The sequence below is a fragment of the Moschus berezovskii genome, chromosome 7 (genome assembly GCF_049115385.1).
Source record: "Moschus berezovskii isolate FMDL1 chromosome 7, NW_MosBer_1.0, whole genome shotgun sequence".
Taxonomy (NCBI): Eukaryota; Metazoa; Chordata; class Mammalia; order Artiodactyla; family Moschidae; genus Moschus; species Moschus berezovskii.
In genome coordinates this window covers 117654172-117675674 of record NC_142466.1, presented here as the reverse complement: position 1 = coordinate 117675674, position 21503 = coordinate 117654172, and the positions used below count along the sequence as shown (strand labels likewise).

The window sequence follows — 21503 nt, the reverse complement described above, 5'->3', positions numbered from 1 at the left end:
AGTACTGTAAAAGGAGCACAAACTCTTTGCTGGGCTCTTTGTTCTTATTATTTTTATCTTCACAAAAACCCTTTGAGGAAAATATTATTATCTCTGTTTAACTGATGAGCAGACCAAGGCATAGAAAGGTTGTCTTGCCCAGTGTCACATTCTGGAATAAGCTCTTTCTGAACTCAATGCTCTTTCAACCACAATGCTGCTAAGTCGCTTCAGTCGTGTCCGACTCTGTGTGACCCCATAGATGGAAGCCCACTGGGCTCCCCCTTCCCTGGGATTCTCCAGGCAAGAACACTGGAGTGGGTTGCCATTGCCTTCTCCGATGTGTGAAAGTGAAAAGTGAAAGTGAAGTCGCTCAGTTGTGTCCAACCCTTAGCGACCCCATGGACTGCAGCCTTCTAGGCTCCTCCGTCCATGGGATTTTCCAGGCAAGAGTACTGGAGTGGGGTGCCAACCACAATGAAATACTCTCAAATGCCTTCCCTCAGTTTTACTTTAACATTATATCCTTGGCATTTATCAAAGGTTAAAACTTACCTGAAGAACATTCCTGTTCTTGTCTCTTTTGCCAGGTAGTTTGGCGATTAAATTGTAAAATGTCACTTTATTTTTTTTAGCATCTGCCATGTGCCAGGGACTAAGTACTTGGGACTATAGCATTCAAGAGTTCCTGCCCTCAAAGAACTTTCTTAGCAGGACGATGGGAGAAGTCTCTTCATGGTGACTACTGTGGGCTCTGCAGTAAAACCTCCTGAGTTCAGATGCAGCTTCATCTGTACTAGCTCTGTGACCTTGAGCAATTTGCTTTCTAAGCCTCATTTTCTCATCTACAAAATTGAAATAATAATAATAGACCCAGTGCACAGGATTGTTGTGAGGATATCATTATTATAATGGTAATAATGCATACAAAGAGCTTAGTAGTGTGCTTGGTATTCTATCAGTAGAATGATAAATACTATCATTTTTATGAGGTAAGTCACTGATTGCAGTAGAAAATGCTCTGATACAGGCATGCTTGAACTTGGGGGCTTCCCTGGTGGCTCAGACAGTAGTGAATCTGCCTGCAACACAGGAGATTGGGATTTGATCCCTGGCTTGGGAAGATCCCCTGGAGAAGGGAATGGCTACCCGCTCTAGTATTCTTTCTTTTTTCAAATTTTTTTTTATTGAAGGATAACTGCCTTAGAGAATTTTGTTGTTTCCTGTCAAACCTCAACATGAATCAGCCGTAGGTATTGCCTGGGAAATCCCATGGACAGAGGAGCCTGGAGGGCTACAGTCCATAGGGTCGCAAAGAGTCGGACACAACAGAAGCGACTGATAAAAGAAAATTGTGCAGAGAGAAAACGTGTCTAAGTTAGATGAAGAGGAAAAGGTGGAAAGGACTTCAGGGCATGCTTCCCGATGGAGTTAATCTTCACATTTCCTTGATGAAGGATTATATGTTAGTTATTTTTAGATTTCAGTTCCGAGAACAATTTTCTTTCTTTAGACAAAACGGCACGCTCCCTCTTACTGGTGAATAAGATTTACATAACCTATTTATTTCCTATCCTGTAATGACCAGGAAGTTTAGAAGTCAACTTTAATGCTTTATTTAATGAGATTATGTAAGCCTAGGGTTTGATAAAAATCTTTGATTATTTTTAACTTCCCTTTTAAATTTTAATACTGTGATTATAAAAGAGTCCACTTTTTTTTCAGGCACCATTAGTAGACGAAAGGAATTCCCATACCGGATACCGTTAAATATTGTCCCCAAAACAGAAGTCAAAAGAACTGTGAGCATAAAAGGTAAATGAACCAGTGACATTGTTATCTCTTATTTCACTGTATGTTTCAAACAAAAGTCAAGTACTCTCCTGATTTTCCCATTTCTCCTCTTCTCTACTCAGCTGTGTATCCAGTGGGGGACTCGGGGAGTGCGCTACCCTGCTCTCACCGTCACTCCCCAACCGCTCTTTCAGGTCTTGATTTAATGCAGATCCACGCTCCCATGATGGAGGGTGGGGGCTGTCACTGGCCCAAAGACTCCTCCCACACGAGGGCGCAGCTGCGTCCAGATTTAAAGGACTTTCTATGACCCAAGTGGGCAGTCTTAGTCCAGAAACTGTTGCATGCCCTGCAAACGGCCCCAGAAAAGCAGCTCTGGGGCCATTTGTAGAACTGCTATCTTTAGTGGGCTTTATCCCTGGCCTCCAGCCTTTAAAAGTTCAAGGACTTATCATCACAATAATAGAATGTCCTGACTACATTTTACCTCAGATTAAAGCTTGGAATCACAGAATGTTAGTACTGGAAAGGACCTTTCTAAGCATGCCCCACCCTTTTGTTGGATATACAAGAGAGTGGTTTTCCCAGGTCTCATGATGAGGTGTAGACAGAGCCCTCATAGCACTCACAGAATGTTCACAGTTCAGACTCTTGGCTTTGCATTGGGGAAGTGGTTGATTCGTAGGGTTTACAATATCCAAAGCTACCGCGTTGAATGGCAACTAATTCGCCTCTTCCAGTGTGCTGCAATCCACCCACGGCGTCACACCATCTTACCTCCATGTTAATGGTGGCGTGTTTCAGCCTGGTGCTTCTTTAAATACACCTTCCTAATCAGATTTTTTTCCTCTCCCCAGTTCTGAGAAGAAATTCAACTGCTTAGATTAGCAAGGAAAGAATAAGGATGGTTGCTCTTGTCGCTGCTGAAAACATACGTTACTCAGAAGCTGATAAAAACTGAGTGTATCTACTTTGATTTTTTTGTTTGCGTGCTTGTTTGCGTGTTTCAGGGCTGCTTATAGGCGAGGTGATGTCTGCAGTTCTGAGTCAGGAAGGCATTGACAGTCTTACCCACCTCCCCAGAGGGAACGCAGAGGCGGAACTGATGAGCGTTGTCCCGGTATTCTATGTTTATCACTACCTGGAAGCAGGAAACAATTGGAACATCTTCTCTACGAACTCATTAACTCAAAAACAGAACCTGAAGACAAAATTAAAAGAAGGTAAAAGCAAATCAGTTTCACATATTGTACATTAAAATCTTGTGATTATTTTTAAGCTAAAAGTTTGATTAAATATTTAAGTTATGAATTACACAAAACCTTAGTTGTAAAAACATTTCAGCAAAAATAAAAAAATAAAAACATGAGGTGGACTCTGTTACAGAAATAAATACTGTTTGCTAGAGCGTTTTGGCTTAACTTACTGAAACGCCTGGATGAGAGACAAGGCACCTGCATTCCAAACTCTAAAGAGCACTTCCTTCCTTCTTGAATGAGCTCAGAGTGTTCTACTTGATAATTCCCAGTTCAAGCCATTCATATACTTCCTTCGAGAAGTTCAGTGTGGGCCACAGAGCACATGTTTGCTGCCCAACGCCAAAGGAAGTTTACCTTTCCCAGGGGTTCGTAGTGCGCCGAGTAGAGATGGGGTCACTGAAGCACCGTGTTCTTTTCCTGATGCCTCTTAGGGATGGTGAGCATCACGTCCTTCAGAAACGCTGACTACTCTTACAGCATGTGGAAGGGTGGAAGTGCTAGCACTTGGTAAGTAGAGAGTTTTGCCTTGTATTTTCACACAGTAGTGAACCAAAGAATAACAACTTTAATGGACGCTCCATCCAGCGGCTCAGGCTGAAAAGCCTAGTCAGCTTTCACTTGCGAGCCTCACCCGATCTAGCAAATGCTTTTGGCTGCACCTCCAAAATCCATCCTGAGCCTGACTGCTGTTGTGTGGTTGAGTCACTAGTTCCCGTCAGACTCTCTGTGACCCCATGGACTGCAGCCCACCAGGCTCCTCTGTCCACGGGATTTCCCAGGCAAGAGCACTGGAGTGGGGTGCCATGTCCTTCTCCAAGGGGTCTTTCTGAATCAGGGACTGAGCCTGTGTCTCCTGCACAGGCAGGTGGATTCTTTACCTCAGAGCCACCAGGGAAGCCCTGAATTTGACTACTCACTGACACCAATGCACCGCCCGGGTCCAAGCCGTTCTCGTCTCTGACTTGGGTTGTGACCCCGCCCACTCTGGTCTTTCAGCCTCAACCCCGTCTCCCCTTCAGTCTGTACTCAGCACAGCAGCCAGAGTGAACCTGTTGGAGCATACGTTTGGTCACATCACTCAAAACCGTTCAGAAGCGTCCCGTCTTACCCAGGGTAAACACTTACTATGATCTACAAGACCCTACATGATCTAGCAGCACCTCGCCTCTCTGGCCACGTCCCCCGCTGCTCTCTTTCACTCCACCCGAGCCCCACTGGCCTTCCTGCTGTTCCTTGAACATGCTGACGACGCTTCCAGCTCAGAGCCTTTGCACTGACTGTGCCCTGCTCCCTCTCTTCTGGGGAACACTCTCCCCAGGCGTCAGCGAGGCAGCCTCCCTCCTCTCCCTCAGGTCTTTACCAAAAGTCACCATCTCAGTAAGGGCTCTAGTAATCATTCTACCTAAAGTCACATCTCATTCTATCTAAAGTCACATCCCATTCCAGTACCTCATATCCTTCTCCACAACTTTACTTTTTCCTGTTCTCCAAAAGATTTATCCCTAACGTTCTCTTTATCTCAGTTATCATCCATCTGGTCACTAGAATGTAAGCTCCACGTGGGCAGTTTCAAGTATTCCCAGTGCCTGGTACTGTAGGTGCTGAGTAAGTACTTATTCAGGGAGGCATAATACCTTCCAAAATTCTGATGATTTGAGGGAGACAGTCTCAATTAATAAATCTGTATTGTTTTTGTTGTTGCTGTTGAATCACTAAGTCGTGTCCAACTCTTTGCGACCCTGTGAACTGCAGTACTCCAGGCTTCTCTGTCCTTCAGTCCTTCCTGGAATTGGCTGAAATTCATGTCCACTGAGTTGGTGATGCTATCTAATTACCTCACCCTCTGCGGCCCCCTTCTCCTTTTGTCTTCAATCTTTCCCAGCATCAGGGTCTTTTCCAGTGAGTTGATTCTTCGCATCAGGTGGCCAAAATATTGGAGTTTCAACTTCAGGATCAGTCCTTCCAATGAATATTCAGGGTTGATTTCCTTTAGGATGGGCTGGTTTGATAACCTTGCAGTCCAAGGTCTATTTTCAGAAAATACTGTCATGCTTTGACAAAATATTTACTAAAAACACCATGACAGGTGCTTTGTAGTTTCTACTATATGAAACACTTTAACAGGCTTGCAATCTAGAATAACTGTCTTTAGATTATGACCTTTAACTATTGAAAGTCCCAGGATTTTGTCCTTGACCCTCATTTTCTAGACTTGTACAATCTCATGTTTGCCCGTGATGTTCATAACTCCCATGCAGATGATTCTCTGATCAGCATCTCAAGGCCTGTCTTCTTTCGTAAACTCCAGATCCGCATTTCCAGGGGGCCTATATCACACTCAATCACTCAAGCCCTTCAATCACACTCCAGCCAAATCCGTTCTTGGCTTCTCTGTTCTCTTCATCGGTGCAAAGCAATACTCTGGGTTTTGTCCCCTGCTGACCAAGTTTGACTCCTCCCTTTCCTCTTGGCTGTAGAGCCAGTCACAAATTTCACAGATGGTACGTTAGTAGTGGGTCTGACCCTGTGCAAGTGACACTTTTCGGAGTATGGCAACCAGAGGACGACACCCAGGATGCAGGGAGTGGGGGACTGATGCAGACTGGAAACCACCGCATCAGGAGCTGGAGACAGAGGCAGGCCTGGAGAACAGAAATCCACAAGATGAGGCCGTGGCCTCTCAGGAAACCCCTAGAGCCTCTCAAGACTTCAGGCAAGACTGAGTGGTTGCTGTTCAGTCAGAAACATAGAAACACTTGGACACAACCACCCGAGACCCAACTCCATGAGTCCTAGAAAGATATATATATATATATATATATAAGAAAACGGCCAACACCTGAATACCCCCCAAATTTTTTTAGAAATACAGGGAAGATAAAAAATTAAAGAGAATAATATTCATTTTACAAAGAAAAAGGAAAAAAATCCACAGTAAGGGACAGTGTCAAGTGGTCTGAGTCTCGGGGGTCTCTGGCCCCTGGGCTGCTGAGTGATGGAATCAGATGGAGGAGAGGAGGTGTGAGAGGCACTTGGGGTCGCGAGGCAGATCCCCTTGCACAGTCTTTGGGGGACGTTGGTCGAGACTGAGCTTGTTTGTTTATTTTGGCCGTGCCGGTCGCTGCTTCTGCGAGCCAGCTTTATCGAGCCTCAGGCAGCGGGAGCTGCTCGCTAGCGGAGGCACAGGGTTTCTCACCGTAGGTGCCTCAGTTGCTGCAGAGCAGGGCCCTAGGGCAGGCGGGCTCGGTAGCTGTGGCACACGGGCTTAGTAGTCCCGCGGAATGTGGGATCTTCCGGGGCCAGGAATCAAACTCGTGTCCCCCGCCATGTCAGGTGGATTCTTAACCACTGGACCACCAGAGAAGTCTCCTGAACTTGTGTTTTGACTAAGTAATCATAATAAATAAAGCTTCCTTGAGAGGTGGTGAGTTCTCCATCAGTGGCGTGACTCAAGGGGAAGTGAGATAAACACCTCCACGGGTATTAGGGAAGAGAATTCAGACCTCAGATGGGGATTTAGATCAGATAGCTTGTACAGATTTTACAATCTAGAATTTTATAATCTTGCTCCTCTATATCTCATGTTTGTGGGTCAGTGTTTTAACTCTAAACTATTTGTTTGAACTCTGTCCAACTTTAGAGAATAGTTTTTGTACCATCAGGCATCAATTTTCAGCTTGTGTGCAGGCTGACAATGCTGAAGTCACAGAAGACATGTTGCTTACACTTGGTTGTTTTTGGAGATCTTCCTGAGATCTTCCCTGATGTTTTGAAATAGTAACATCTTGCTTCGGAATTGTGTGTTTTAAAATGTTTTCTTTTCAAGAATAAACACTGTATGAACTTAAATACACTGCAGGTTGAAAGCCAAAAGGGCTTCAGTGTCTAAATGTTTATTTATTTGGTTTTCGCCCCAAAGGTTAACAGCTTTTGCTCTAAGAGTACTTGGACAAATAAGTAAATATGTAGATCAGAACCAAAATTCAATTTGTAATTCTTTATTGTGGCTGCTTGAGAAATGTCAACTAGAAAATGGATCATTCAAGGAAAATTCCGACTACCAACCCGTGAAGTTACAGGTAAGGAAACCAAGTGCAGAGATGAACAGCAGTGCGATTTAAAAGTCTGAGCTGTGTTCTCATTCATTTTTAGAAGAATGGAAAAAGAGGGGGAAATATACGCAATCCTGCAAGAAAAGTCTCGTGTACAGGCAAAGAATTTGCAAGGTGTTCTCATCCTGTTATTCAGATAATTCAAGACAGGCCAGATGAGTAAGATCTCAGACCTCTGGTGTAACAGGCTTTAGTGGGCCGCTGAGCGCAAGTGCTGGAGCTCTCAGAAGGGGCAAAATGGGCTCTTTTGTCCACAAACTCTTGGTACAAAATCTGCACTTGAACTTCAAGGCCTTCTCATAGGTCAAGGCTGCCAGATGTTGTTGTGAAAGATGGAAGGGAACCGACGGACACTCTGTTAGAAAGAAGATTAATTCATCAAGAAGTACAACAAAGTAACAAAGTGTTGTTTGATATTGGAATCCACTTACACATTTAAATTGCAAAATCTCTCCAAAACACTGCTACAGCATCTTCTACTCTTAGAATGTATTTTTTTAGGGTCCAACAGCTTTCATTTATTTATTTATTTTGCCTGCGCCGATCCAATCCCTTTTGTGTCACAAGCGGCCTTTCTGGCTGACCAGGGTCCCATAATTAGGACCAATTAGGTCTCCCACAAGAAATGAGGGCAACTGACATCATCTAGGTGCTATTTTGGAGAAGGCAATGGCAAGCCACTCCAGTACTATTGCCTAGAAAATCCCATGGATGGAGGAGCCTGGTAGGCTACAGTCCATGAGGTTGCTAAGGGTCGGACACGACTGAGTGACTTCACTTTCACTTTTCACTTTCACACATTGGAGAAGGAAATGGCAACCCACTCCAGTGTTCTTGCCTGGAGAATCCCAGGGACGGGGGAGCCTGGTGGGCTTCCATCTATGGGGTCACACAGAATCAGACACGACTGAAGCGACTTAGCAGCAGCAGCAGGTGCTGTTTGAAAAGTAAGATACTACAACAATTCTTTTTTAATCCTACTCATCTATCCAGCTGTTCATATCCATTCAACAACCATTCACTAAGCACCCGAAATGTTCAAGGGCCTCTGTGGGGGACCGTGAGGGCAGAAGAGTGGGAAGAAGGGATCAGAGAGCACGCCTGCCACAAAGGAGCTCACACACTGGGAGGGAGAGTAGGGTACAGACACTAGCAACTGTGATCAAGATTTAAGTTTATCTGTTCATTTATTCAATAAATATGTACAGAATGTGCAGAAAGTGCTACCTAGTAGGGATATAAAAACAGGTCACTGAAGCCATGGCAACTGTTACCATCTAGCAGAAAAGTCAAAGAAGGCAATGGTGACCCACTCCAGTGTTCTTGCCTGGAGAATCCCAGGGACGGGGGAGCCTGGTCGGCTGCCGACTATGGGGTCACGCAGAGTCGGACACGACTGAAGCGACTCAGCAGCAGCAGCAGCAGAAAAGTCAGACATTAAGAGATTTCAAGTGTGTGATTCACATTAAGAAAAGGTCAATGCAGTTTCTTTGAAAGCAGGAGCTCTCACTTAGATTGGGGAAGTTGAAAAAACGATTTGACCGGTTCCTAGGAGCTAGGTAGGAGGGAGGCAGGCAGAAGGTTCCAAGTAGCGCAAGCAGCAGGCATGTTATCTTGAAGTGGAGAGAGGGTGGCTCATTCAAAGAGCTGGAGCCTAGAGGCCTTAGGGGTGAGTGGCACAAAATAAAGCTGGAGAGATGAGTAGAAGGTCATTTCCTGGGAGGTCTCAGAAACACTGCCTTGGAACGTCACTGCCCAAAGAGGAGAAAATATGGGAGGACAGAGGAGGAAGGGCGCTTTGTCGAGGAGGTGGCATTTTAACAGGGTCTTGAAGGAGAAGGTGAGCTTGGCTGTGGTGAAGGGGTATGAAGTGGAGCTCCAGGGTGGAGAGGTGGAGGAGAGAAAAGCGAGTGAAAGCTGGAAAACTCAGAGCCTTGAGAAAACGCCAGGGGTCCAGCTGGCCCGCATGAAGGGAGAGAGAGGGAGGGGCGGCCAAGTGGAGAGTCAGGCCAGGTCATTTCGTTTGAAAGACACCATTTCACTCTCCTTTCAAAACATTGCTTATTTTTAGGGGACCTTGCCTGTTGAAGCCCGAGAGAAGACTTTGTATCTTACAGCCTTTGCTGTGATTGGAATTAGAAAGTCTTTTGATATATGCCCCACGGAGGTAAGTGTTTTCTTTCTCCAACACCCATTGTTTTTCTATACCATATTCAGGGAACAGAGCTGGGGATAGGATGGAGGGCTTGAAAATAACCTGAACTCCAGAATTTAAGGAATTCAGAAGTGTGAGAGATACTAAAGAGCATCTAGTCCAACCCACTCATTGACAGCTGAGAAAACTGGGGCCTGTAAGGAAGCTGAATTTAATTGTCCCATGTCACAGGATACTGAATTGTAGACCCGTGATTAGAATAAATAACTTCTGAGTGTGATGAGATGACGACCCCATGTCCCTGGGATCCTACTCTCACCCCTGCTAACTCTCACACTGTGTATGGGACTGTTCTTTTATTACATGGAATCAGTTCAGCTCAATTCAGTTTCTCAGTTTTGTCCGACTCTGCAACCCCATGGACTGCCGCACACCAGACTTCCCTGTCCATCACCAACTCCCAGAACTTACTCAAACTCATGTCCATTGAGTCGGTGATGCCATCCAACCATCTCATCCTCTGTCGTCCCCTTCTCCTCCTGCCTTCAATCTCCCCCAGTATCAGGGTCTTTTCCAAGGAGTCAGTTCTTCGCATCAGGTGGCCAAAGGATGGAATCACATGGAATACTGAGTGCTAAAGTGTTCTGTATGGGTGTGAGAGTTGGACTGTGAAGAAAGCTGATCGCCAAAGAATTGATGCTTTTGAACTGTGCTGCTGGAGAAGACTCTTGAGAGTCCCTTGGACTGCAAGGAGATCCAACCAGTCCATTCTAAAGGAGATCAGTCCTGGGTGTTCATTGGAAGGACTGATGCTAAAGCTGAAACTCCAACACTCTGGCCACCTCATGCGACAAATTGACTCATTTGAAAAGACCCTGATGCTTGGAGAGATTGAGGGCAGGAGGAGATGACAGAGGATGAGATGGTTGGATGGCATCACCGACTCGATGGACATGGGTTTGGGTGGACTCTGGGAGTTGGTGATAGACAGGGAGGCCTGGTGTGCTGCGGTTCATGGGGTCGCAAAGAGTCGGACACAACTGAGTGACTGAACTGAACTGAAAGTGCTCTGTATCTCAGAACTGCTAAGCACACCCCCTACCATGTTTTCTGCCTGGGGTTGTGCTGTTCCATTTGCTTGGAAGCTGAGGGGAGAAAGGAGAGGATCCACTTAAGTGAATCAACATAGATGATTCTAAAGATTAACAGAAATGAGATCCTGATCTGGGAAGTAAATTAGACCTGTCCTTCAAACCATCTGACAGAACCAAGATGGAAAAACCCAAGGGGACTGGCAGGACTTGAACCACAAAATGAAACAAGTTTTTAGTTTAGTTCAGGAGAATTGTTGTATGTGTGTGCTATTGTTATTGTTTAGTCGCTAAGTTGTGTCTGACTCTTTTGAAACCCCATGGACTGTGGCCCACCTGGCTGCTCTGTCCATGGGATTCTCCAGGCAAGAATACTGGAGTGGGTTGCCATTTCCTTCTCCAGGGGATCTTCCCGACCCAGGGATTGAACCCGCATCTCTGGATCAGCAGGTGTATCCTTTAGCACTCAGCCACCAGGGAAGCCCTAAATATATATATATGCATGCGTGCATGCTAAGTCACTTCAGTCATGTTTGACTCTTTGTGACCCTATGGCCTATAGCCTGCCAGGCTCCTCTGTCTATGGGATTCTTCAGGCAAGAGTACTGGGGTGGGCTGCCATGTCCTCCTCCAGGGGGTCTTCATGACCCAGGGATCGAACCCGCATCTCTTACATCCCCTGTGTGTGCATGCACACATACACACACACACACGTGGGGCTTCCCAGTGGCTCAGTGATAAAGAGTCTGCCTGCAATGCAGGAGACACAGGAGACACGGGTTCAGTTCTCAACCAGACAAACATGCATACATATATACGTGGTGGCAGCAGTGGCCAAGGACCACCTGCCAGTGCAGGGGACAGGAGAGACGCTGGTGTGACCCCTGGGCTGGGACGACCCCCTGGAGGAGGGCGTGGCAACTCACTCCAGTATTCTCGCCTGGAGAATCCCATGGACTGAGGAGCCCGGCAGGCCATAGTCCATAGGGTCACAAAGAGTCAGACGTGACTAAAGCAGCTTAGCATGCATATACAAATATTCAACAAGACAAAATAATCAACAAGGAACGTTGCCAGTGCCTGGTATGTGGGTGAGAGACAGACGGAGCTGGCAAGAAGGTGGCAGACGAGGAGTCAGGAATGTTGTGCCACACTGCCTCCTCTTCCACGTGTCCAAAATAACTACTTCAGTTGTCTGCAGGCAGAGGCACAGAGATTCTTTTCCCAGGAATCCTTCGGATCAAAAAGCACTTTGGCAGCTTGGCTCTTTTTTTGCTGCTGATGGTTTGTTTTAGTAAAACTTTTGAAAATGTGACTCTGTCTCAGTTCTGCTGGGTGCAGCAGGATGAAGAAAGCCGTGTCTATACTTGATGCTTCTTCTTCCCAGAGGCCAGGTCTGACATGGGAAGCAGAAACTAAATGGAAAAACCTCTCCCAAACCGATTTGGACAATCTTGTTTTCATTTTCCGGGTTACCCTCTGCTCCTTCTCCCAGAAGGATCTGCTGCAGGGAAACACCATTTCCACTAGGTCATTTTCCTTTCTACCCTTCTTCTTGCCTGCAACCTGGGGTGGTGCAACCTGAGGGTAGATCCCATCAGTTGATAGGCCAATCTTGTCGAAGAAACTTAGGTATCCTCTGCTCTTGTTTCCAGAAAATCAGCACGGCTGTAAGTAAAGCTGACATCTTTCTGCATGAAAATGCCCTCTCAACCCAGAGTGCTTTTACACTGGCCATTGCTGCTTACGCTCTTTCCCTAGGAGATAAAGCACATCCACAGTTTCGTTCAGTTGTCTCTGCTCTGAAGAAGAAAGCTTTCGTCAAAGGTATGACTTGTTTCTGACATTTGCTCAGCAAGTGTCCAATAAGCACGTTGTTGAGTCACTCAGTCTTGTCTGACTCTTTGTGACCCCATGGACTGCAGCACACCAGACCTCCCTGTCCTTCACTATCTCCCGGAGCTTGCTCAAACTCATGTCCATTGAGTCGGTGATGCTATCCAACCATTTCATCCTCTGTCGTCCCCTTCTCCTCCTGACTTCAATCTTTCCCAGCATCAGGGTTTTGTCCAATGAGTCAGTTCTTCACATCAGGTGGCCAAAGTATTAGAGCTTCAGCTTTAGCATCATTCCTTCCAATGAATATTCAGGGTTGATTTCCTTTAGGATGGACTGGTTTGATCTTCTTTCTGACCAAGGGGCTCTCAAGAGTCTTCTCCAACACCACAGTTCAAAGGTCAATTCTTTGGCACTCAGCCTTCTTTATGGTCCAAATAAACATGTAGCCTCTGCTAATTCTGGGAAAGGTGGGGGCCTGCAAAGTAGAGTGAGACAGAATCCCCACCCTCAAGGAGCAAAGACATCACAGTGCAATGTAATAAGCACTGCTGCTGCTGCTGCTAAGTCACTTCAGTCGTGTCCGACTCTCTGCCACCCCATAGACGGATGCCCACCAGGCTCCCCTGTCCCTGGGATTCTCCAGGCAAGAACACTGGAGTGGGTTGCCATTTCCTTCTCCAATGTGTGAAAGTGAAAAGTGAAAGTGAAGTCGCTCAGTCGTGTCCGACCCTTAGCGACGCCACGGACTGCAGCCCACCAGGCTCCCCCGTCCCTGGGATTTTCCAGGCAGTAGTACTGGAGTGGGTGCCATCGCCTTCTCCGTAATAAGCGCTACTATTCATGTATTTAATCACTCATTCAGCACATATTTATGCATTCCTTAATTCAACAAATGTGTATGGAGGACCTCCTACGGACTAGGCTTTGTTCTAGGCTCTGGGGATAAAGCAACAGACAAAAAAGAAAAAAGTCCAGGCCTTCATGAAATTTATATTCTGTCTAGTGAGAGAACATGATCAATAACTAAAACATTGCATATAGTGACTATTCAGTGATATATAACCTATTTAGTGATGACTGATATGAAGAAAAATAAAGCAAGGAAGGGAGAGAAAGTGAGGGGATTGGTTGTAATTTTAAATGGGGTGGTCAGGCTTAAGCCTCAGTGAGAAGATGGTATTTGAGTCAAGGCCTGAAGGAGGTGAGAAACCTAACCAGTGGCTTTCTGGAAGGGTATTTCCTGATAGAGAAACAGTTTATGAAAATGCCTGAGGTAGGAGCTTGCCTGGTGCTCCAAGGAAGGCAAGCAGGTCAGGGTGAGTGGAGAGACGTGGGGTGAGGGCAGGAGTGGTGTCAGGGAAGGAAAGGGCGAGGGGGCACCATGCAGGGCTCGGGGGGCGTTACCGGGGCGCTGCAGGACTCCTGTATGCAGCGGCGTAATGTGCAAAGCGTGGGCGGCTGAAGGCTGAAATCCAGCCTTTGCGCCACTACCCCAGCCATGCTCCCTGGTTTGGGTCGGCCTCTACGCAGAGCAAGCAGCGCCTGCGTCATTCATATCAAGGTCCTATGCGGGCCAGTGGGATTCCCCAGAACCTTAACTTCCACTTCAGGTGAGAAGGGGAGTCATTGGAGGACTTCAAGCAGAAGAGTGCATGACCTAGCTTATAGTGTACCCGGCTGACCAAAAGGCACATTATTTCATTTTGAAGAATAAAGACACTGCTTCCTATGGGTCAAGAGTAAGGAAATAGAGAGGAGTAGTGGTCATTGGCCAATGTGCCTTGACCAGCGCTGGCATGGTTGAGTATTTCTGAGCCCTCTCCTGGCTGAAGTTTCCTAAAAGTTTAACAAACACTACGTGAGGTTTATCACCATCTACAAAATTTGACTTCTGTCATCATTTAAAAAATGACTGAATCTCAACATATACTTCAAAACCACTTCTATAATACTTTTCAAATAACACAAAAGAAATATCTAGGGTATTGTACGAAATGAATCATAAAATAATAGAATTTAAGAGCTAGAAGGGAATGTATTAGTTCACATAATGTTTGAACTGGAACTATCTTTAGAAATCAAAACCTTCCTTCCAAAGAAAGCCTTCAAGAGGGAGGGAAAACATTTTGTCCCTCAAGTCAAGCAAGCAAGGTAATTCTGAGTTGTAAACAGATACATCAGAATTTTGAGGGGGCATGTTGGAGAGATGGAGGTGGAGGTTGGGGTTAGCAGATGAAGAACTGTTACATACAGAGTGGAGAGCAACAAGCTCCTCTGTATAGCGTGGAAACTGTAGTCAATATCCTATGATAAACCATAGGAAAAGAGTATTGGAAAGAATGTGTGTGTGTGTGTGTGTGTATTTGTGTGTGTGTGTTAGTTGCTCAGTAGTATCTGACACTTTGCAAACCATCGACTGTGTAGCCTGTCAGGGTTCTCTGTCGATGAAATTCTCAAGGCAAGCCATACAGGAGTGGGTTGCCATTTCCTCCCCCAGGGGATGTTGCCCCAGGGATGGAACCCAGGTCTCCTGAATCGCAGGCAGATTCTTCACTGTCTGAGCCACCAGGGAAGCTCATATATATGTGTACACACACACACACATTTATATACACTGTGCTCAGCCACTCAGTCGTGTCTGACTCTCTGCGACCCCGTGGACTGTAGCCCACCAGGCTTCTCTGTCCATGGAATTCTCCAGGCAAGAATATTGGAGGGGTTTGCGATTTCCTCCTCCAGATATATAGATAAAGCTTTCCAGGTGGCTCAGTGGTAAAGAATTCACCTGCCAATGCAGGATACATGGGTTTGGTGCCTGGGTTGGGAAGATCACCTGGAGTAGGAAATGGCAACCCACTCCAGTATGGTTGCCTGAAAAATCCCATGGACCGAGGAGCCTGGTGGGCTACAGTCCATGAGGTCGCAGAGAGTTGGATACGACTGAGTGCCTGAGTGCAGCACACACACAGCACAGAACAATAAACACCAAATATAATCTGGAAACTAATTTATGAAAAGTGCCACCTATATGAAATTGTCTTTAGTGTTTTAAATTGGGAGGAGATAGAATAGTTAAGGTTTGGGTGTGATCTCAAAATTTCCGAACTATAGTCTTTTTTCTAACGAGGAGAAAAGTTCTCTAATTTTTTTGGTAGTGTCAATAATAATAACAATAAGCGTATCTATCTATCTATCTGTATATATGGTGCTTTCTGGCTTATAAAAACATTTACGTTTGGTATCTCATTGAGCTGCACTGCAAGGAAGAAAGCGCTGTCTATACTGCAGGAAACTGAAAGAACCACAGAATGAAAAGAATCCATCAAGTTTCAGTTCAGTTCAGTCGCTCAGTCGTGTCCGACTCTCCGCGACCCCATGAATCACAGCACGCCAGGCCTCTCTGTCCATCACCAACTCCCGGAGTTCACTCAAACTCATGTCCACAGAGTCAGTGATGCCATCCAGCCATCTCATTCTCGGTCGTCCCCTTCTCCTCCCACCCCCAACCTTTCCTAGCATCAGAGTCTTTTCCAATGAGTCAATTCGTCGCATGAGGTGGCCAAAGTATTGGAGCTTCAGCTTTAGCATCAGTCCTTCCAATGAACACCCAGGATTGATCTCCCTTAGAATGGACTGGTTGGATCTCCTTGCAGTCCAAGGGACTCTCAAGAGTCTTCTCCAGCACCACAGTTCAAAAGCATCAATTCTTCGGCGATCAGCTTTCTTCACAGTCCAACTCTCACATCCACACATGACCACGGGAAAAACCATAGCCTTGACTAGACAGACCTTGGTTGGCAAAGTAATGTCTCTGCTTTTTAATATACTATCAAGGTTGGTCATAACTTTCCTTCCAAGAAGTAAACGTCTTTTAATTTCATGGCTTCAGTCACTATCCGCAGTGATTTTGGAGCCCAAAAAAATAAAGTCTGACACTGTTTCCACTGTTTGTCCATCTATTTCCCATGAAGCGATGGGACCAGATGCCATGATCTTTGTTTTCTGAATGTTGAGCTTCAAGCCAACCTTTTCACTCTCCTCTTTCACTTTCATCAAGAGGCTTTTGAGTTCCTCTTCACTTTTTGCCATAAAGGTAGTGTCATCTGCATATCTGAAGTTATTGATATTTCTCCCAGCAATCTTGATTCCAGCTTGTGCTTCTTCCAGCCCAGCATTCCTCATGATGTACTCTGCATATAAGTTAAATAAGCAGGGTGACAATATACAACCTTGACATACTCCTTTTCCTATTTGGAACCAGTCTGTTGTTCCATGTCCAGTTCTGACTGTTGCTTCCTGACCTGCATCCATCAAGTTTACAGGTCTGTTAGGAGCCGAGTGGAGACTAGAACCTTATTAATAGTGGGTACTATTCATAATGCAGTTTGCTGCCCTTTCCACTCTACCACACGAAGGTACATGTAGTACATGCAAACGTTCCACGTTGACTTTTCTGAGTAAAGGCAAACAGCCGTGCTTTTTTTATTTTTACCGAAGTGTAGTTGATTTGCAGTGTCGTGCTGGTTTCAGGTGTGCAGCCAAGTGATTCAGCTGTCTATCATTTGTCTGTCTATCATTGTCTGTCTATCTATCTGCTCATATCTAAATTTTTTTCCATTATAGATTAAAACAGTCCTGTATTAAGAGATCTTATTTGTATTGGTCACCTTGAGAAAATTCTTCTTACAAAAGAATATGAAACTTTTGGAAACCAGAAGGCCACTACCAGAAGAAACTTCTAGAAACCTGCTAGAATTGTCACGCCAAATTCACATTTTTCATGAAATTTACCAGTGTGATTTGTTGGTGTTTAGGTAACCCACCCATTTACCGTTTTTGGAAAGATGATCTTCAGCAGAAAGACAGCTCTGCACCTAATGCTGGCACCGCTCGTATGGTGGAAACCACAGCCTATGCCTTACTCACCCATCTGAACTTGAAAGACATGAGTTATGTGAATCCAGTCATCAAATGGCTGTCAGAAGAGCAGAGATACGGAGGTGGCTTTTATTCAACCCAGGTAATGCTCCTTTCTCTCCCCTTATCTCCCTGGAGACATTTCTAGTGCCTCCCACGCCACATATCCCACCTCTGGCCTCCATGGTTTGGTCACCAAATGAGCCCACTGAAGACATGAGTAAATGGCTAGAATCAAGGGCCCTAAGGAACATCTGCATTGACACCCTTCTCACACAGAGGCGAAACTCAGCTCCAGGAGGTTCATTCACAGAGTTAGTGGCAGAGCCAACATCAGAACTCACACCTCCAAACTCCAAGCCCAGAACTTCCTTTACGATTCTTAGTTACCATGAAGGGCTAGGAGAGTTATCAGCAATTATATTAAATCCTATGTAAGACACAGTGGCTGCCATGTGAATAAAGGCACTGATGTTCCTTTCCACAATACTAAATGAAAAGTAAGAGGAATACTGACTGTTAGCATGTTTATCTGTCTAGCTACCAGTGTAAACTCATCTGAGTGTGTCAATTTTGCTTTATAACTACCGTGTTGTTGTAAAGTATACATCTACACTCAAGTGTATCTCAAATGTTAGCATCTTCCCTGTTCCCTGGATGCTTGTGCAATGACAGGGTGTGTGTGCGTGTACATAAAATTTAGAGCTAGAGGGGTCCTTCAGGGTGATGTTAGTGACCATCTATTTCTAATCAGGGGAAGGAAATGGGTTTCACCATGGACACAACTGCAGGCTTAGAGAAAAGAGGGCCCCACTGATGAGCACTGGCTGCTTGGACATGGGAGAGAAGGTAGTCACAGATTTGCTTTCTCTGATTCAACCATGTCTCCCAATTCTGTAGATGAGGAAGACAAGATCTAGAAAAATTAAGTTCATCCTGCTAGTGGTAAAGAGAACCTGCCTGCCAATGCAGGAGACATAAGAGACATGGGCTTGATCCCTACGTCAGGAAGATCCCCTGGAGGAGGGCATAGCAGTCCATTCCAGGATTCTTGCCGGGAGAATCCCATGCACAGAGGAGCCTGGCAGGCCACAGTTCATAGGGCTGCATAGAGTTGGACACGCCTGAAGCGACTTAGCGCTCACGCACACATTTATTCCTTCAGCAAATATTTGTTGAATAACTGCCATGTGCGTACCTGCTAAATGTAACGGATGCCAAGAAAGTTGTACTGTTGCCCCCAGGAGTCTCACATCGCAGTGGGGGGATGCCCGTGATAAACTCTACATGAAGTATCACCAATTGAGAAGAATGCTCTAAGGAGCAGAAGGGAAGAACACTGAAGGGAACAATGAGAGGGGGGAGGTTCTTTATGTCTCCCTGTGGGGCTAGTGAAGCGTAGATATGAGGATGGGAAGGAGGTCCACAGTTGTGCAAGGAGTTGGAGGCATTCTGGAGAGGATGACTTGCCTGAGGTCACGTGCTCAAGACACATGGAGACCCCGGGTGTAAAGCCAGCCTGCCTTCTCGTCCCTGTGACCAGCAGCATCCTCACTGGCGGAGGGAGACTCTTCTCCCCGCTCCACACAGGGGCCCTTAACTAGTTCCACTCAGTCACCTGGAGTTTCATCTCCAGACGACGCTGACTCACCTTCTCATCAGAAAGTGCATTTGTAAACAGGGGGTGTGTAAGTGAGTGAACCTCTTTTTGTACCTTGCTGTTTGTTGATAGGATACAATTAATGCCATCGAGGGCCTGACAGAGTACTCACTCCTGGTTAGAAAACTCCACTTGAACATGGATATCAAAGTGTCTTACAAGAATAAAGGTGACCTCTACCACTATAAGATGTCAGAGAAGTATTTCCTTGGGAGGCCAATAGAGGTAAATAAAGGGTTTTTTAAAGTAATATTTTATAACTGGATGGGACCTTCGAGATAATCTGTTCTGCCCTTCTTATACAAGTGTAACTATTCACCCCTTAAACCTAAGATGAGTGCCTACTATGTCCTAAGCAGGGATACCTGCTCTGTCCTGGGCACTGAGGATCCGAAAGTAAAGCACAAAGAACCCTTGTACTGTAGAGGAGACAGTCATTTCAACAAACAGTGAAAACTAAGATCTTTGCTAGGTTCATGGAAGGACAGAGGGGAATCCTCCTGAGCTAGGCTGAGAGGTGAGAGCCACTTTTCAAATGCATCCAAATGGGCAGGATAAATCTGGAAGATTCAGGAGGAGTTAGCCAGGCGAAGAGAAGTGAAGAAAGTTTCAGACATAAAGAAAAGCACACGCAAAGGTTTGGCAGTAGAGTACGAGAGAAGACACTCTTGGGAATCTGCCAGTGGTTCCAGCTGAGCCTGGTCACACGTGCAGATTGCAGCCAAATTGGTCTGCAGGTCGCCCAACAACCTTCCCCATGTCCTTTGCTACTACTCGGCTTTTAAAACTGAAAACCTTGATGGCCAATGAGAATTTCCCAAGGGAAAAAATACTTTGGAAAAACTGGGTTCCATATCAGTAATAGTAGCTATCGGTATATAGATGCTGACATGTATTTTTTTAATTACCACATTTTAGATTATTTAAGGTATATTTAAACATACCAGTAGCTGGAAATAGTTGTTACTTTCCACAGCTTTTGTGCAAAGTAAATAAGCACGAGGAATAGTACCGAATGCAAAAATCTTTCCAGGTGCCTCTCAACGATGACCTTGTCATCCTAAGTACTGGACGGAACAGTGGCTTGGCTACAGTGCATGTGAGTATTTTGTGGAGAACAACTTGATTGAGGTTACATGTCTGCTTATAGTAAGTAATACAAAAGAAAGAGACTTTGCCACAAAGTTATAGAAACCTGGGCTTGGGTAACCATAACTGAAGTAAGAGTCATTCACCATCCTTTCTGGTTATCTTGATAGCTGTCCCCACAGTTTCTGCTTGAAAATGGCTGTTAATCTTTATATGTGCGTGTATTTCTAGAAATTATATATAAGTATATGTGAATAGTTGTATAGAGATAAATAATATTTATGTTTAATGTATATGCATGTGATGTGTGTATGTCTGTATACATACACACGTATAAATGGATGCTGAGGTTAATCACATGTCATTTATCCAGCGTCACTGCTGACTAACGTGTATATGTAAGGGCTTAAGCGTCTTCTATTTTTAACCACAGGCTGCATGGACACACATAAACAGCTTAGAAAAACTAAGCTGTAACTGCCAAATGCCTAAGTAACACAAACCTCATATTCTGAGCATAAGTTAGCGCTCTCCTGACTATCTAATTGTGCGCTCATCTTTTGCTTCAAAGGCTGTTTGTAAGGTTGCATGCGGGTGGGAAGACGGGCGGCCCACCGTTCTGTCACTGCTGGTTGCCCTCACTACACCCGCTTCTGGCGGCACCCCTGCCCTTCCACGCACACCTATAATTTGTTGTCACCGCAGTGGTTTGTGGGCTGGAGAAAACCATACTTCATGAGCTTGTGGTGTTCTGTGTAAAGTTAGGATGTACAAGCACAAGGATGAAAGTCTTAAAACTCTCCTGCAGAGTGAGGTGCTCAGATTTGACTGCGTGGGATTTGGACCAAGGTTCTGCCTGGAGAGAGATCATTTTTAGCTTACTTTGGGCTTCTCAGTTACGTTTCAAACTGTGGAGTTTGTCGAAAGTCCAGTTGCTGGGAAAATGGGTCTTTAATGCATCCCATTTGCAGTGGGTGATAAAAATACTTGCATCCCGTTTTCAGCCACAGTCCTGCCATGATACCTTTTCCACTCCCCATTTTAAACAGTCTTCTTGTTTACTTGTCCCAATATAGGTAAAAACTGTGGTTCACAAAACCAGTACCTCAGAGGAAGTTTGCAGCTTCCATCTGAAAATTGAAACCCAGGAAATTGAAGGTAAAACAGCATGATTTACACTACAATGTTGGTTAAGCATAAAGAATGCTGAAGAGCTTCTCTGATTAGGAAAAATGTGCTAAAGTAATTTCTCATTCAGATTCTTTAATAGGTTGACATCTGAGTAGACATAACTGCCATTTATTATAATAGAGGTAGCTCATTATTAACAGTTGGAAACTGACACTAAATAACAATATCTAGGTTAGATATATCCACTGTTGATCCAGAAATTGTTCTGACTAAAAATTACTTTTAAAAATGTAACTAGGATCTAGAGAAGTGGGGTGGGATGGGGGTTGGAGGGGAGGTTCAAGGGAAAGGAGACACGTATACTGACGGCTAATTCATGTTGCACGGCAGAAGCCAGCACAATATTGTAAAGCAATCATCCTCCAAATAAAAATCAATTAAAAATAAAAGCTAAGGGGAAAAAAAAGCATGTAACTA

The 21503-nt window shown here is 45.1% G+C and overlaps 1 protein-coding gene across 1 annotated transcript in view; it reads left to right on the top strand.

Annotated features, from left to right (window-relative positions):
• Positions 1-21503, top strand: part of C5 (complement C5) — a 95130-nt gene that overhangs the window by 56400 nt on the left and 17227 nt on the right. The window contains exons 23-32 of the mRNA XM_055427781.2: positions 1705-1794; positions 2784-2996; positions 3464-3539; positions 6952-7111; positions 9216-9311; positions 12046-12217; positions 17044-17249; positions 18879-19031; positions 19840-19905; positions 20972-21053. Of these exons, the coding sequence (XP_055283756.2) occupies positions 1705-1794; positions 2784-2996; positions 3464-3539; positions 6952-7111; positions 9216-9311; positions 12046-12217; positions 17044-17249; positions 18879-19031; positions 19840-19905; positions 20972-21053 (1314 nt within the window). The remainder of the gene's footprint in view (positions 1-1704; positions 1795-2783; positions 2997-3463; positions 3540-6951; positions 7112-9215; positions 9312-12045; positions 12218-17043; positions 17250-18878; positions 19032-19839; positions 19906-20971; positions 21054-21503) is intronic.